The sequence below is a fragment of the Ischnura elegans genome, chromosome 2 (genome assembly GCF_921293095.1).
Source record: "Ischnura elegans chromosome 2, ioIscEleg1.1, whole genome shotgun sequence".
NCBI lineage: Eukaryota > Metazoa > Arthropoda > Insecta > Odonata > Coenagrionidae > Ischnura > Ischnura elegans.
The window spans coordinates 72,800,397-72,818,033 of NC_060247.1; the positions used below are offsets into that span (position 1 = coordinate 72,800,397).

The window sequence follows — 17,637 nt, forward strand, 5'->3', positions numbered from 1 at the left end:
CTCATTTAAAACATAAAATTGCTCTTCGATTATGAATTGTCCCAAAATCATCTCAAATTTAAAATCACAACATTCCTGACTCTATTATATCTGACTCTAAATATTTAATCTAAAGCACAATTTTCATACTGAATATAAATGGATAAAATTTAGGATTAATGCCGTATTAACCTGGAAATGAGATAATGTTCAAATTCAAGCACATTTCTTTTTTTTTGGAATATTATTCTATGCAGCATTGTAAATACTTCTGCTCAGTGTTCACCAATTTATGCCAATTTTTTTAAAATTATCAATTTAAATGATGATGTACCTGTTAAAAACTGAAGAATATCTAATTATTATTTTCACCAATTAAAACTGGTGAAAACTGACTAGATTTTGGTAGTGAGTGGTTACCCAGTGCTTAAAGCATTTGGTGACAGGCTAAAAACAGTTCTGGGTTCGAATCCCACGTAACTTTATTTTGTTTAGTCAGGAACAACTTGGAGATGCTTTTCATTGTTTTGTATCTCTATCTCACATGTTCACTTGAGTTATTCCATAAACAAAAAAACCTAGTGACTGTACAAACATCTAACTATATATTCAGGCAAAATCACTTCCCAAAATACTTTATTTATTTTATAAAAAAATATTGTACATTTCCTAGAAATCCACCATCGTAATAATGTTTAAATTCAAAATTTCAATCTAGTCAGTTTAAACAGCCGTGTTGACATTAATGTACAGAAAAATGTATTTGGTATCAATTTTGATGGAGCTTATATAAAAATGTTTCTAATACATTTCGTGGGTTTCTGACGTTTACTGCTTCAAGTACTTTACCAAATCATTATGTTTTGAGGCCAATGTTATGTACCTGCTGCAGAATTTTTTACTCTAAGAATGGCCATCTTAGGTCTGTAAAGGCAAGTAGATAAGCTGCATAATTAAAATTGTGCCTTCCCTATATGCTTCAGGCTGCAAAACAGGATTAAAATTGTTATTTTCTTTGAGATAGATATGTGGAAACTTTTATTAATTGTTTAAATTAAGAGCAATGGCATCTGGCTGTTTAGATAGTCTTTTATTCAGGTTAATATGGTTGGCATTCATAAAAGTGGCATGCAACTAATTCATCAGTTCATAATGTAGTGTATAACTATGTGGATTAGGAATGTGAGTTGTCATAAATTGAATGAAAGATTGAATGAGTGGTAGATAAGTAAGTGTAACATCTGTGTAGTACTTATGAACACCTCATACACACTTGAAAGTAGAGTGCATGATCTCATCTCATTGCGTGTGTCATTTCTGCAAATGCTTTTAGATTGTAAGTTTCACACATTAGAATTATATTTATCAACTAAATGTGTAAATTGTATCTTCCTGCTGAAGTGCTCTCCCTTCTGAACTTTGATATTTTGTGGTAAAATTCCCAATATGATGCAGGGATAAGGGTTGGGATGTACTATCAAGGCCATGATGGGTGGCATATGACCTTTTTAAAAATTTCAAGAAATTGAACAATGCCCGCTATGCAAAATGTGGCTTCTTGGGCCAGACTCTGGTTGGACCGGTTGAATCTTATGACCTTAATTTATTTTGGATCATCAGGATTTATTGGTTTTTGTGTCAGAAATGACATGTATCGTACTGGTAAAATGGGCTCCCTCCAATATCTTTTTGATGTGACCAAGACTGTTATTTGAGTGATTGAGGATGCTCGTGGTCATGTTAGTGTATTCCTGGACTAAATCAATCATTTTTCCCTTTCCTGCAGCTAATTTATCTAAGTCTTGGTCAATAACTGTATGGTCATTACTTTTTAGAGAAAATTGGGAAATTTATTCTGGAATGGAGTGCACCCACTGGTTGTGAATGGTTATAACTTAGAATAATACTTGTGCATCCACGAAGTTGTGTTTTGCACATTATAATCCCGTGAATTGCAACTCTCTTGTAGCCCATCTTTCGCCTAATTTCTTCTTTCTCTACTTAGAAGTGGTAAGGAAATAACGTTTGAAATACCATGAAATATACACCTGAAATAAAGTTGTGTGAATGTTAATTACATTTCCTGACATTACTCCTTCCATAAGTTAAATTTTGTTTGATATTTCACCATAATATTAGATTTTAAGGCAATATATCAACATCATGCAGCATTAGGTCCTAATCAGGATATTCTCATCGTATCACTTTTTTTATCATATTTTTATTTCTATGTTCACTTCTCCTTCAAAAAAGCTATGTGTTAAGAATTTATTAACTGTTGGCATTATTGCCATTGATAGGTGTATATTTCCTGTATGGGGAGTCAGAAAACATGATTGATGTTCAAAACTCTTGTACGTATAAACGAGAAGTTTTTCTGTGTATGAGTTGTGATTTTTGTAATCATCCTTTATATAGACCTTCTATAGAAAGGTATAATACTCTGCTTCAGTAGTTGACAATACCATTTTAGTGGTATCATTTCTAGTCATAATTACTCTATCTTCCGTATGAAATTAACATAATTATAATTTTATCCACCGTGGGACCTTCCATTTACTTTTTATTCCTTAGACGATAAGGGTTTCTAAACATTTCTCAGTGAATAAAAAAAGCTTATATCAGTTGCAAAATGACACATAATTAGTGAGTATAGAATTTAGATTATATGTTAAAAATCTAAAAATCACTGGAAGTATTCTATGAGGGAACAGAAGTAATGGACAACAAACTCCCTGTTTTCTGTGCTTTATCTGATCTGTGGATTGTGTGCTCATCTTCTGAATATCACCAATGACTTGTGAGCATTTCATTTTGTGGTCAGGGCAGCTCCAATGCATCATTTTTGTCAGAAAACACTACAATATGAAGGAACTAATCTTTAGCAAATGTGGTGTTGTGGGATGTGAATTATCTTGCTTCCCCTAAGCTGACACATAATCCATCTCTGTTTGTCATCAAGTTCCATTTAGGCTACTTGCCCTGTCCCGCCATGCCTTTTTCTTCATTTCCTCCACTCCCATCATGCTCCTCCTCCTGTTTCCCCTGACAGACTTCTACTTCATGTCTATTAAATTTCTCTGTATTGTCCGCACATAAAATATCTCGGTAAGATTTGCCAACGTAATAGGTTATTGAGCACTAGGGAATCCATTTGTGCATATGGCAACATAGTGCTCCTCCAGAATGTCTGTCATTTTTATCTCTGGAATCATTTGTTTGGAAGTTTGGCCTCACCAGATATCGTGTTTTTATTTGAGAAGCAGGCTTATTAGTGATCATTACATAATGAAAAATGAAAAAGAATAAACTTTGTGCTTTCACAAGAAATATTTATTCACACATTTACACGGCCATGGTTTCAACGTAAGATGTCATCATCAGGTGAACTCTACAGGGGTCCATCACATCAATTTATACCAGGCTAGGAGGGGGAGGGAGGAAGGTAACTAGGTTGAACGAATTGGTCAACAGAGATGAGGGAGGGGGAAAGAACGTGGTCATGTGTAGGAAAAAAGTTAGGGGGAGGAGGCTCCCTCACCTGCCATACCCTCCCTAAGGGAGCCTCTTCCCCTTAACTCTTTTCTACCGTAACTACATACGTTGAAACCATGGTCATGTAAATGTGTGAATAAATATTTCATGTGAAAGCACAAAGTTTCTTCTTTTTCAATTTTCATAATGAATGGCTTTCACAAAGTTACGCCTCAAACCATCAATTTCAGCACCACATAAGTTTGTGGGGTTCTTGGAACTCCTTGACCCTTTCGAGACGGCGGAGTTTTCATCTTAGCATGACTGCTGTACTGAGCCCCAAGAGACTCTTCTTTCTTGTGGTACGGAGCATTTTTGGAGGACATTTGTAAAGAAGGGTCTTGCGGATAATCACACTCTTTCAGCTCCTAACTTTTTCGACCCCTCCCAGCGAGGACTCTGCATTATCGCGGACTCCGAGGGTAGTTTTGCTCCCTCCTTTCCGGGTTTACGGCCATATCTGTGGCATTGGTTCGCGGTCAACATATGGATTGCTTATTTGTATTTGGCATAAAGATAATTGATGCTTGCACGTAAAGTGCAGACTTAGAATTGAATTCCTAATTTTTTCTGAGGATCGTCAAATTTTAAACGAAGTTCTAAGGTCAATATTAATGCATTTAATGCAGCAACAATTTCCATGTTGATGTTTATACAGAACTCGAGATATAAGTTAATATTTATCATAGAATTTCGTTTAAAAATTGTAAACGCTGCTCAAAAGACAAAGAATTCAATTCTTAGTTTATATTTCTTGAGAAATGAACAAATATTTATTTCAAAAACTGACTGGATACACGATTGTATGACCGCTGTCCTTTACCCCTAAGAGGGGTAATAAAAGATGAGGGGTGAGGGTACCTGCTCCCGGATTCGGAGGGTAAAACTTAAACACTGCAGCGTTGGGTCCCGAGACAAAGACGACGTAAACCCGCAACCGTCATAAAAGGGTATAGAAAAATAGCTAGAAAACGTATACATATATACGGCTATCGTTCTCTTGATCAGGAAAATCTCAGACGGAAATACATATACAGCTTTCGTCTCCCGGGTCAAGAAACGTCCGAACGTATATTTACATCTTTAGTAGGGAAAAGGTTAATGCAACTGTTTATGGGGACTGAAGAGACAACTTGTGGTCAGCTACTGTTTGGGCTGAGGGCCTCGCTCAGAAAATATGTTTTCATGTGTCTCCCTGCTTCATACAGGATCACTCTGAAAATGGAATACATGATGTAAATTTTTCTGTTGGGCAGAACCTTGAAATTATCCATTCTGCATTTCATGCATGTGTAATCATGGCTAGAAAAATATTTTCCAAAACATATCAATATTAATGCTAGGAAATTTTCATAAATAAATGTACACATAATGATGTATTTAATGGCCACATTTTGAGGCACGATGGTCTGATGAAGACAATCGTTGAAGGACAAGTGGAAGGGAAAAAGGGCAAGGGACGGCCCCAAATGAGTTATAGGACAAGTTATAAAGGATGTAAAAGAGAAGAAATATGTAGCTATGAAAAGATTAGCTGATAGGAGAGAGAAATTGAGAGTTGCGTCAAACCAATCTTAGGATTGTTGACTAATGATGATGATAATGATGCATTTCACATCTCAGATGTGAACTCATCAGCTTGTAAAATTGGGGTTTTGTTCCCTCTAGGCTCAATTATCTAGGAAAGTTTAATCAAATTTTGGGAAATGTGAGCATAATGCATATTTTCCTGTAAAAATGCTTTCTGCACGCTTATTCTTCCTCCTCTTTCCAGCTTACTTATGCCACACTAAATTGGCTGCTGTGCTGTATCCATTCTCTCTGGGTAATTGCACATTTCCCAAAACTTTATGTCAACATGAAACATTCAGCCTTTTATTTTTTCCTGGGTGTCATTGAGTTACACACATGCCCCCTTTCATTATCTACCCAATTTCATGATTATATCCAGTGATATGTATTTATAAGTATGTATATGGCATATTTTAAACTATCCTGTTCCCAAAAAGGATACATTTAAAGAGGTTTTGTTGGTTATTAAATTATTACTATTTTTTCTTTTAATGTACTGTATAGTGAATGTAAAAGTTGAGGGTTTGTTATGTTAATGAACATCGTATGAGAATATTTAGTGTTCATATTTGTTATGGTTTTTCATTTTTACAATGCTCTTATTTCACTAAAACTGTTATGTTATCTGTTTTAAGTTTTTTTTAAGTGTGTGGCAGTAAGTGACTATAACCTACCTCTTTTTTGATGGTACATAGTTAGAATAAAATTGTGAGAGCCTATGGTACAAAGAAGCTCTCCTAACAATTATCCTAGCCTGAGGTCAGTGTCCCAAAATATACTCCATTTGGTACGGTAGTCATATACATATACTTCTGTATTCAATGGTTTCTGGCTCAACTTTGTGGAAGTTAAAGTTCACAAATGACAAAACGACCTCATTTTCTTCGACGGATTTATTTTCTTGGTACAACATGTTTCAACCTCAAAGAGGTTATTTTCAAGTACAAAAATTTTTAGCGTGCCATGTAAATTTATACCCAAAAGGGACTTGAGAAGGTTGGAGGGGGTGGAAGTGGGTGTTAGGAGGACAGCATTAATGACCATAAGATGACTCGGAAAGGGTCTGTCTTGTCAGTAGAGGATTAAGATGGATGTGGGTTATCAGTAGGTGTGGAGTTGGGTGGGAGGTTTAGGCGTTTTTGTCCTTCTGCAAAGTTTAGAGAGACTTTTAAGGAGGGGATAGATATTCTTACAAAAAGGATTTCATTGAGTAATTGATATTTTCCCATTTTCTTCCTCATTTCCAGCTCTTCTTTTTTATCCATCTTTCCTCCTTTTGTTTCGAAGTGAAGTATCTCCGGTACAAAGTCACTTTCTTGTCTCTCTTCCCAAAGATGTTTGGTGAAGATATATTGCAGTTCCAGTAACATCTTTTGTATTCTTCGATTCTTCTCTTGAATGTTCGTCCTCTCTGTCACACCGCATATATGCAGCACCACAGTCGTTGCACTTTAATTTATAAATACCAACACCATAACCGTCACCCATTACCTCCCCCGGTTCACCCCACCTTCCTAACACCCACTTCTACCCCCTCCAACCCTCTCTAGTTCCTTTCAGGTATTAATTTACACAACACACTAAAAATTTTTGTACTTGATAATGACCTATTGTGGTTGAAACATGTACCAAGAAAATAAATCCGTGGAAGAAAATGAAGTCGTTTTATCAATTGTGTGCTTCTGTATTGCCATTCTGACTGAATCTCATTCCCCTAGTGCAAATCATTGGCCACTTCCTTCCATTAATGATATAGGGTTTGTTCTTGATATTATCATCTGGGTGAGTGATCACATAACTGCCTGTTGAACAGCTTACTTTTCTGCTCTCTTCCTCTGGGTATGATGTCCTCACACACCTACTTGGTGCAAATATCAAGAAACATCCTGTATCCAGTTCACAAGGATAACTAAAATCTTTTTTCTAATACTAGTAGTTACAATTTGTCCCTACTTAATCTTAAAACGCCTTTATGCTGTTTTGAGAAAAAAGCTCCGCTCAGTGCCTGTGGTGGGTGTAGGGGCACTCTAAGTCAAAGAAAGTTAAAGGGTGAATTGGAATTGGAATAGGAGTGGAGGGTGAGCTATGGGGAGATAATTTTGGTGTCAGAAGATTAACATGATTTGGCTGATTGATAGTCATTCCATCTATGGAATTGAACTGGCATCAATTTTCATCAAATTGTGGAGTTCTTTCATGTACCTACTTATGATTAAAAGCTTGTATTATTTTAAAATTTCATTGGGGTTGTTTGAACCAGAATATTAAACATCCTATTTTTAAGAAAATTAGGTTTAACATGACCTCCTGTAACTGTTCTTCTCCATAAGTCCCCATTCGCCCTTAATCTGACAATGAGTAGTTATGAGAATTTTTCCCATGTCAAAAGTTTTCACTTACGTAAATATTAGGATGTGCCAATAGTTGCTCAATCGCCGATGTGGGGGAGCATATAAGTGAACATTCACTTTAAATCTGAATATAATTGATCGCCTTAAAGTGCAATTCCCAAAATGGCTCTCCCTTAGGTATGAATTGTGTTTTAAGTGATTCTTTTTCACCGACTAATCAATTACTATGTACAAGAATGGGTCTGAATGTCTTTGAATTAGCTTCTGCAATTCATTAATTTTCTGGGAGAAACTCCAGGTTGAATCCATTCTGAATGATGCAAAATTGATAGGACTTCAAATTTAGTTTGTATTTTTTCCTTGAGGCAGCCTCCTCCAAGAAGACCAACTTATTTTAGCTTGGGTTTTTCCCTCTTGATCTGTTTGTATCTGTTACAACAATTTTGCCTTAGCTGGGACCACAAGCAGTCAGTCATGGATGTCAGCTGGAACATGAGTGAAACTGTTGTCCTCAAAAAATAGACCTTTTTGGGAAAAATGGTACAAAAGATGTTCAATTGACCACCGGGAAAGCCTCTATAATAAGATCAACTTACTTCTGACCCCCATTTCACTCATTTGGTGTAATGGTGAATGTAAAATTATTTCAAAGTATTGAATCGAATTTTCAGCTATGTTATTAGTCCACCAAAAGATGGTAGCCATTGCTGAAGAAAGTAAAAACTACATTCCATGGGCACCACCCATACCAAATGTTTTAAATGGATCAGTTTTCGATGTTCTCTAACCAGCTTAAGAGAGTCTCACTATTTATCATAGTTCTTGTGAAAAACAATGAGGTAGCACTCATAACCTGGGGAAGTACATTATGTTTTAAGTAGTTGTTACAGGCGTGAATTTATGGAATCTACTTGACATAATGAAAAGTAAAGAAAAGTTTGTAATTCCACGTGCAAATATCTACGTGGAATTACAAAGTTTTCTTCACTTTTCATTACGTCATAAGTTTGATTCCTTTTTCTGCATTTCGACTGTAGTGGAGATCAATTTAGGGAAACTGAATCCAGCCATCATTTTTCTCTCTTGGATATAAATTTGATGTACTCTGTGATGATTGGTTATTTGATGGATGAAGGGGATTGATTTTATATTGATTGGATGTGCCATTCTTATGGTGTTGGGCTGCTATTATAGGTGCCCTTTGTCATCAACACACATATCAACTATGTCTTATGTTTCTTTCAGACTGTGCCTCTTGGACTATTGCTGGTAATTACTGTTGTCAATGGGAATATTAGATTTTTCTAACCCAATATTTTTCATCCTAACACAATTTCTTACCAGAACACCATAAGACCTTTTAAACCCTGGGCATATTAGATTATCACCTCAAGCATTCCTCTTCCTTTGGTGCAGTCATTTGATTAAATTGTAGAACAGCATATTCACTTGAGTATTACACATTGAATCCCTTTGCCAGTGAAATAACCCCACATTATATTTATTTCTTTTGGCTTTGTTTGTAGTGAAGAATACTAGAATAGTTAAATGTTTTTAAGTTGGTGATGAATTGTTATATTGAATGGCTGTGTTGTATTTAAACGTATATTTAGAGGCTATGTGTGTTCAATAGCGATGGTGTTGCTGATATTGAATACATATCACAAATTAATAGTTGGTAGTTCTTTGTGTGTTCTGCTTTGTTGTGAGTGTCTGTGTTAATTTGTACTTCTGAGAGAACTTTAAAAATTACAAAACCCTTATAATATGCCAAATAAAATTCTTTAAATAAATATAATCTATTAATATATGAGAAATTTCAGTTTTTACTTTCTCTATGTTGTATATAACAATCTGTCACTGAAATGAAATATTGATATCAAGTTTTTGGTCCATAGTCATTTTTCTTCCTTTCCTTATATAAGTAATTTTCTAAATATTCAAATTTTCATCTTTTTTGTCTGTAATTAGAACCATAGTTAATCCTTAGTGTGGGATTTGGCAGTGGTTTTTAGCCTGGTTTAAAGTATGAAAACTTTAAATTGCTTATTAAGAAATTGAATTGATTTAATAAAAGTGGATTTTTAAAATTATACCTGGCGTATAAAATCTGAATCTGATGGATGTGACTTTTGGACTTGAAATTTTCTTTCAAATCAGCCTATTATTTAGCTGCCAAATGTTTACATACTTATCAAACATGGGCTTGTTAAATTAACCATTAGCTTAAATACATGTCATAGCATTGTCTATTATTCCCTTGTATCTTCATTTCTTTAATTCGTTAGCCAGCCTAAACGTATTGGTTAAACATTACTCACTAATTTTGTATCTTTGTTATTTAGGAAATTCGACAAGCTGCTGAATTTCTAGATCTCCCAGAACTGCTTGTGTTTGTTTCAAATATTCAAGCCCACGAAGAATTCATCAATACTGATCTCAAACAGCAGTTCAAAAAGGTGAGATATTTATGTACACCTTCAAGAAATCAATTTTCTCAAATTAATCAGCCATGATTGGCTCCCATCGGCTGTTTGATGTCACTACTTAGCATTAGTAAAGGAGGCTGAAACATAGTATTGATGTAGATGTGCAACCCCTGTTGCATAGAATGTTCACCTTAATTGCAATAATGTTATATGAATGTCATGAACATTCATATAACATTATTGCAATGTTTCCGTGTGACATGGGAAGTTCACTATGGGGATTAGGAAGCATCCAAAAATTGATTGGCCATTTAACAGTAAAGTTATTCATGTTTTCAAAAATTCTAACTGTTTCAGAGAGTCAAAGTTTGGTCCTATGTTTATGAAGTGTAAAATTCTGGTAACGTATTCACACACAATTGTACAGGTTCAAACATGCTTGTGGCAATAAGGAGGGATTTTTCTATTTATGTACGACTACTGTATTTCATGCTTCTTTCTCTAACCCATTAAAAGTCCTGCCCAATCAATTAATCAATATATATTTATAAATATGCATGTGAACTAACTTACATGGCCTCACATTCACGTATTGGTCCGTGAACTCAACATTTTTGTTATTTTCTGAATCTGATGAGGAATTATAAAAAGTTTGAGAAATTAATTCATTTTTCAATCAACCCAAACCATGCTGTTTCGTTCTATTAGTATTCCCTTAGATGAAAATAAATAAACAATTATGACACTTGATTCTCCACTAGGCTGTGAGGAATCGACTGCATGAGCTATGTCTTGGGCAAGGCCTCTTCTCAGATGTAGTGTTCCAGCTGGAAGATGGATCCCTGTTAGCCCATCGAGCTCTCTTGATGGCAAGGTGTGACATGATGAGGGCCATGTTCTCTGGTGACTTCAGGGAAAGCTCATCAAAAGTGGTAAGATTCATTATTCATTGGAGTTTAAACTCTGTTAACTATTATTCTGTTTCAGATTATATAAGAATAAAGGCTCGTTAGCTTCTTTCAAAGTAAATTTTTAAGCCGGTGAAGGCAAATAAGTGAAGCAGACGAGAATGTGGCAGAGTATAAGTACAGAAAGAAGTGCGCTGTTTATAGGACACTACGAGAGAGAGAGCAAACAAGTGCTCAGAGAGGTAACTTCGCATGTGCACTAACAAGTTGAGAGAGAATTTCCCTGGCGGCAAGTGCTGGGACTAAAATATGCTCAAGGTGCACATTTGAAACAAAAATGCACAACATATTCTGACTGTAGAAAAATGCATCTAAGTAAAAATCTTCTCATAGGATCAGGGGCGCAGCTAGGAATTAAGGCTGGGGGAGGGGTTTAGGAGCAACTAATACCGGGGTGTGTGAGGGTATGGAATACCCACCAGGATAAGTGGTAGTTGCAAGATTAATAAATTGCAGAATTATAAGATAAATGGTTGAAAATGGTGAGTTTTACGGCTTTCTGAGGGATATTTTATTGATCCTTACACTATTCTATTTGTAATATCAATCCAATTAAGTGAAATGGTTTAAACTTAAAAATTTCTCTGAGCTCTTGGGGGGGTTTTATCCCCCAAAACGCCCCCTTCGCTATGCCACTGCATAGGATAGTCTACAATTGCTCTAGTAGCAGTAGATTTGGTTTTGCTAGTGGTAGCCCATGTTGCCTCAATGATTACCTAGGAAGCTCCATCCTTCTATTCCCCTCCCATTCCCATCCCAGATGGATTGGTGGGCACCTTATCGTGGTGGCACATCCTTCCTTTTTCCTTCCCTCCTCCTGTGGTCTGGGATTAACTGTGGTAACCTGAGTACAAAGATCTCTTGCATCAACAGAAAGCAGAGGTTTGTACCCATCCTAAGGCAGGGTCACAAATCAGCGGGATGCCGATCTCTTTTCTTGGCCACTTGGACAAAAGAAGGATTAAAAGACTCCGTCACAGCAAGAGTCCACAGTCAACTGAATGAAATAACCCTGTTTCATATTCATTCTATTCTGCTGTTTGTATTGATTTTTCAATATGTAATATGAATTCCCTGTGTTTTTTGGAGGGTGCTGAAATTTTAAACAAAGTTCCAATGTTCATATTGACGGATTCAATATATGTATTTCTATTCCATCTTGATTATTTATAGCTGAACTGAACTCCATTGATATTTTCATGTATTTAGTGAAAACAGAAGAATTCATTTCTAATTTTAGATTTTTAAGATAAGCAACAAATATTTTGTTTGAAAAAAATGCAAACAGCAGTGGGTGACCATATGGATGGGTTAGGAAAGGGTTTATCTGAGCGGGCAAGGACGAGCCTGGGCTTGTGCTTAGCTGGGGTCTCGAGGGAGGACCATGTAGCTGGGTCTGTTGTGTCCACGGAGGTCACTTTCCACCACTCCGCACCACATATGTATGGCTTTCGTTCATTTGCAAAGAAAATCCTCACCGCCTATGTGTGGCATTTGGTGCTAAAGGGTTAAAAGTCTCATACTCTCAGACTTATGAGCCTGGCTCCAGGAATGTATCCCTGTGGGCCCATCCAGTGTGTCATTCCCAGTGCGGCTGTGAGGCTGTGTTATCAGCTATATTAATTGACGAGAAGACCTTATTTACTATCAGCTGATGTCTTCAGCATCATTTATACAGGGTGGAGAAAAATTATGTCTCAAATTTTTACCCTGGGTTGCTGATGCCAATAGGAAGCAAAATTATTTTATTATATATATTTTATTATAATTATAGGTCAAAAATAGCAAACTCATTACTTTGGATGCTTTACCTGCATTTGCCTTTGCCCTTGTCCAGAGCATCCAGTAACAGAGCAAACTCGTGGCCAATCAGAGCACTTGGCTCAAATTTTTTCTAGTTTAAAAATGGTGTGTTTTTGACCCAACCATTATCAGTAATTTTAGTCACACAATTACATATACCTGGCTTAATTATTCTCCTCCCTGTATAGACATAATGTTTGAAGGTCATCAAATTTGTACTGTGAAATTTGGAAGCATAGTATTCGGTATAAACATATAAGATATTTATACTCTCCTTTGACAGTTTAAGTAGATTGCATATCATGAATGTAACTATTATTTTTTATTCATGGTTAGATTCATACTTGAGAAACAGAACTCAGCTAGTTGAACTAGTATTACACGACTCAGTGGGAAAATCCAACCCTAAGGTGATAAACGTAGGTGTACCTCAAGGCAGTGTTCTTGGCCCCCTTTTGTTTCTCATATATATCAATGACCTACCTTCATTTATACACGGAAACGGCAACATTAGACCCATCATGTATGCAGATGATGCAAACTTCCTCATATCAGCGAGTAATATGACTGATCTACATTGCCAATGTCAGGAGGTACTGAACTCAGTGTGGACATGGAGTGCTGCAAACAAACTAAATTTGAATACCTCAAAAACTCAACTCTTGCTATTCAATAATGATGCTTCTTTTAATCAGTTGATGTTAAACAATGCCCAACTCTATCCTACTACTAACACAAAATTCCTAGGTCTAATAATTGAAAACTCTGGTTCTTGGTCTATATACGTCAATGAACTTTGTACAAAATTATCTACAGTCCTATATAGTCTGAGATTACTTACCAACTCACTATCCCATAAAGGACTAATGACCCTGTATCACTGTAACTTCTTAAGTATAGTTAATTATGCCATTGAATTCTGGGGGTCAACAATTACTCTCCTAAACAAAACGTTTCTCCTGCAGAAGAGGGCACTCGGAACCATTTTGGGTATACCTAGAAGAGAATCATGTAGACCACTGTTTGTTAAGCTGGGAATTCTCACGCTTCCTTGTCTCTATATATTTAAACTATGTGTACTAGTTAAACTCAACCTTCATAGACTAAAGCTAAATCAGGATATACATAATCACCAAACTAGATCACATACATCCATCCACATAACCCTCCACAGACGAAAACTTTCCTACACAAGCCCCATAGCTATAGGCTCAAAAATATATAATTCACTCCCCCCCAAACTTAGGAGCATCTCCTCAATGAACAGATTTAAAGCTGACCTAAAAAGATATCTTGTAAACAAATCTTAGTACAGCATCCAAGAGTTCTATATTGATCCCTAAAAATATGTATAAATGTATGTGAATGTCACTTATTGATATATTGTGTTCAATTGTTTAGTGCTACATCTACTGTTCAGTATGTTACATTTTTATGATTCACTTAACTTCCATGACGTGTCCTATATCTATATTCTGTGGCTCACTATAACATATGATCTTCTGGACAAATAAAATTATTATTATTATTTAACAACTAACAGTTCAAAAAGTAGTATTAATATCTTAAATCTACCAAGTGTGTTGATTATAAAACAGTTGTCGTCATTATTCAATTTAATTATCAACCAAGCAGCTATCTTATACCATATCAAAATTTCATATCGCTGCTTATGTATTGCGGATGTAAAAATGCCGTTTATGATGTTCAAAAGTACATTCATATCAGGTCCCTAAAGAAACTCTCATTATACTGTGCAGTAAGTGAAAAGAGTAATTTTATTTTGTAAAATCAGGCAAATTTATCAAATCATATTGTATGGGATCACACAATATGAGGGTATGGTCTTTGCTAAACATGCCGTTGTTGCTTATCATCATCATGATAAATACATTCTGTATCAGGGTAAAACATGGCATATGTTTCTTGGGAGGCATGTGGACCGTGTATAAACTGTTTGTTCAAAAGGAAAGCACCTGTCATCTAGAAAATCAAGTGAATTGATCCTTATACAACTTTCCTGAAAGAAATGCAACCTATATAACATAATTTTTTGCTGCATGAAATGTTCAAAACTTTACCTCTTTAGAAATTGTTTTGGTTACCATCCTAAAATTTCAGGGACCTGCAAAAAAATACTAAAAGTTGTCCACGTCATATAGATGAACATTTTTGTGTATGGGAAAGAAGTCAAAGAATTTGATTGCAATGGATGTGATTTTTGGTTTCTGTTTGCCTGCAGTGGGGTAGCTAGGAATTTTGTTTGGGGGAGGGGAGGGATCCAAAATTAAGAGGGCAATTTTTTTTAAAAACAGGGTAATAAGTAGAGGGTTTTAAACTAATTGTAACTCTTTTCGTAATAAAAAAAACTTGATTTGTCAAAGAAATTGTTTGAAAATTCATGATTTTTCAATATTTTATTTTCTTTAACCCTTAGAGTGCCGGGGAGTGCTATCGCGCACCTCCTATCTCTCACAAAAAGTGCCAAGAGCACGATAGCCTCCTCTTGCTGCAATGTCAGTCTTAGATGCTGATAGTTCACTAGTCATTCAATAGTCAATATTCGTTTTATTTTAACATTAACTATTTTCTTTAAATTATAAAAATTTACTCATATTACCAAAAATTTGTCAAATAACATATTAAAAAGGTGGGACCACATATAATAAGGATTTGCGAAAGTTTTTTAATAGGTATATAATGTTAGCTGTTTTTGAGACCTAATTTTTTTCCCTAACCTACTGCAAAATCAGCAAAAACGCCTAAAAATGTTATGTACCTAGAAAATCAGTTGGCACTCAAAAGGTTAATGAAGAAAGTAACTGTAAGTAAGAAGAAAGTAAAGTAAATAAAGAAAGTTTTTATATTTTTAGGGGGGGAGGTCCGCACCCCCTGGACCTCCACCCTTGCTTTGCCATTGTCCGACTGCCATCAAAAGTTGGTAGTGAAGGCTTTTCGGGTGCTCAACTGGTTAATCTCCTCCATGGCTACCAATGTTTCAGGGTACAAGTTGTACCCCATCCTCTGGGCTTAATGAACATCACACCTGTGCTACTCGTGCCCTGAAATGTCTGCAGCTATAAGGGAGATTACACGGTGGAGCAGCCTTCACTTCCAGCATATGACAGGAAAGCATCATATCTTATTGCAATCATAAGTTTTTGAAATCTCATCGATGAATGCCTGTCTCTTTGCAGATCCATTTTCCGGGTGTTAAGCAGGATACCTTCCGGAGATTGCTAACATATTTGTATACGGATGAAATACCAGCTTTTCCTCCATCATCCACTCCGCAGCATTGCCTGGACCTCTTAGAACTGGCAAATCGTCTCTGCCTTCCTCGTTTGGTACACCTGGTGGAAAGAAATGTGGTGAATCAAATGGAGGCACGGATAGCTGCCTCAAATGCCTCAAATCCAGGAAATGGGGGTGATACACCTTTAGAAATGCCAGGGAACACTGATGTTGTGGAGGATTGCCTATGTCTGGTAGAACCATGCAAGGTAAATGCATAATATTTTCTGCAATATTCTCCCCAAAGTCATTTAACTATGCATTTACATCAAAATTTAACAAATCTAAGGTGTAAACAACTGTAAAGGATCTACGCTTGGGAAAATGAAACTTCATCAGGATAACTCCAATTTTAATATTGCATGAGGGAATCATTAATTTTTAGTAATATTTAAATTCGTTCCAAGTAAGTTCGTTAACATTTTTCCTTGTATGTAGAGTAACGGATAAAATATAACTTATTTGTTATTTAACATACTTATCTTGAATATTAGTTCTTTGTATCAGGATTGTTGTTCTTTGGTTTTCAGCTTCACAATGCTGACCAGCTCGCAGATTGGTGTATGAGCTATTTATGTTCAAATTACAACAAAATCTGTAAAACATCACCAAAATTGTTGAAAAGCTTACATCCAGATAACCAAGCATATCTCAGTGAACATCGATGGCCTCCTGTTTGGTAAGTTTTTAGAGTATTCTATGTGGTGGTATAACTAGGATTTAGTGTTGAGGTTGGAATGGATCAGATTGAATAACACACCATCCTCCATAATAATGCATTAAATTTGCTTTATTACATGAATGTACATATTTTTTAATGTGGCTACTTCAAATATTTATTGCAGAAAGACAGTAGTTTTCTAGTTTTATTTTCACTAAAATGAAGGTCAGTTATCGTAAAAGATCAGCAAGATGAGATTTCTGACCCCCTTCCCATAGTTACACCACTGTTTCCAAGCTCACCTTTAAGTTTTGCAACAATTTACCTTCTAACTCGTTGTGCCCTCAGTACTTCCTTATAGTGGAACCATATTTTAGTATGGTGTTAAAAAAATATAGTTTGTTGTGGTTTGAAGACTTCTATGTACGTAGCTGACAGTTTTTTTCCACATTTGACTCAAACTTGTTGGGAAAAATTAATATAATGCCCTCAAAAAATGTAAATGGATATGATTTGTATTCTTCCTTATCACCTGGTTCCATAGCCCCATACACCTCTAATTATAGGCTCATAAAATGGAATTATGCATGTTGAATATAAAATTAACTAATGTAAATGAAAGTTAACTGCCATTAGAAGACACTATCCCAAGAGTACTTTCTAGAAGTGAAGACTTGCAAGTCAGTCTGAGGGAAACATATACATACATAATAGGACCCTATTGTAATCCAGAGAGCCTTAAATCTATGATTTTTAAGTAAAAAGGCTGAAATTTGTTTGGCTGAGGTTTTTTCATTAATATATATTGCTGTACAATTATATTATGATATTCGATCTTGCTTTTAAGTAGTGCTGCCATTTCCTCTATTCTTTTCTGTTCAGAATTTGTCTTGTAATGGTTTATTCGCGCAATACCCACTGTGTATTTTCCTCTAATGAATGATCCTCTTGAATTTCTCACGACGAGGTAGTTAACATGAACATTTCTATAGAAGAAGAGAGCTACATCAATGCCTTTCCATATATGTGTTAGCATTCATAATTAA

General features: G+C 35.7%; 1 protein-coding gene across 7 annotated transcripts in view; it reads left to right on the forward strand.

The window, feature by feature from the left end:
• LOC124153955 (rho-related BTB domain-containing protein 1) overlaps nucleotides 1-17,637 on the forward strand; it is a 335,400-nt gene that overhangs the window by 311,372 nt on the left and 6,391 nt on the right. For 5 of the 7 annotated variants that reach the window (XM_046527386.1, XM_046527387.1, XM_046527384.1 and 2 more), the window contains 5 exons: nucleotides 8,682-8,705; nucleotides 9,782-9,895; nucleotides 10,627-10,797; nucleotides 15,834-16,139; nucleotides 16,461-16,609. In XM_046527386.1, the coding sequence (XP_046383342.1) occupies nucleotides 8,682-8,705; nucleotides 9,782-9,895; nucleotides 10,627-10,797; nucleotides 15,834-16,139; nucleotides 16,461-16,609 (764 nt within the window). The remainder of the gene's footprint in view (nucleotides 1-8,681; nucleotides 8,706-9,781; nucleotides 9,896-10,626; nucleotides 10,798-15,833; nucleotides 16,140-16,460; nucleotides 16,610-17,637) is intronic. The other 2 variants (XM_046527389.1, XM_046527390.1) reach the window with 1 other exon arrangement.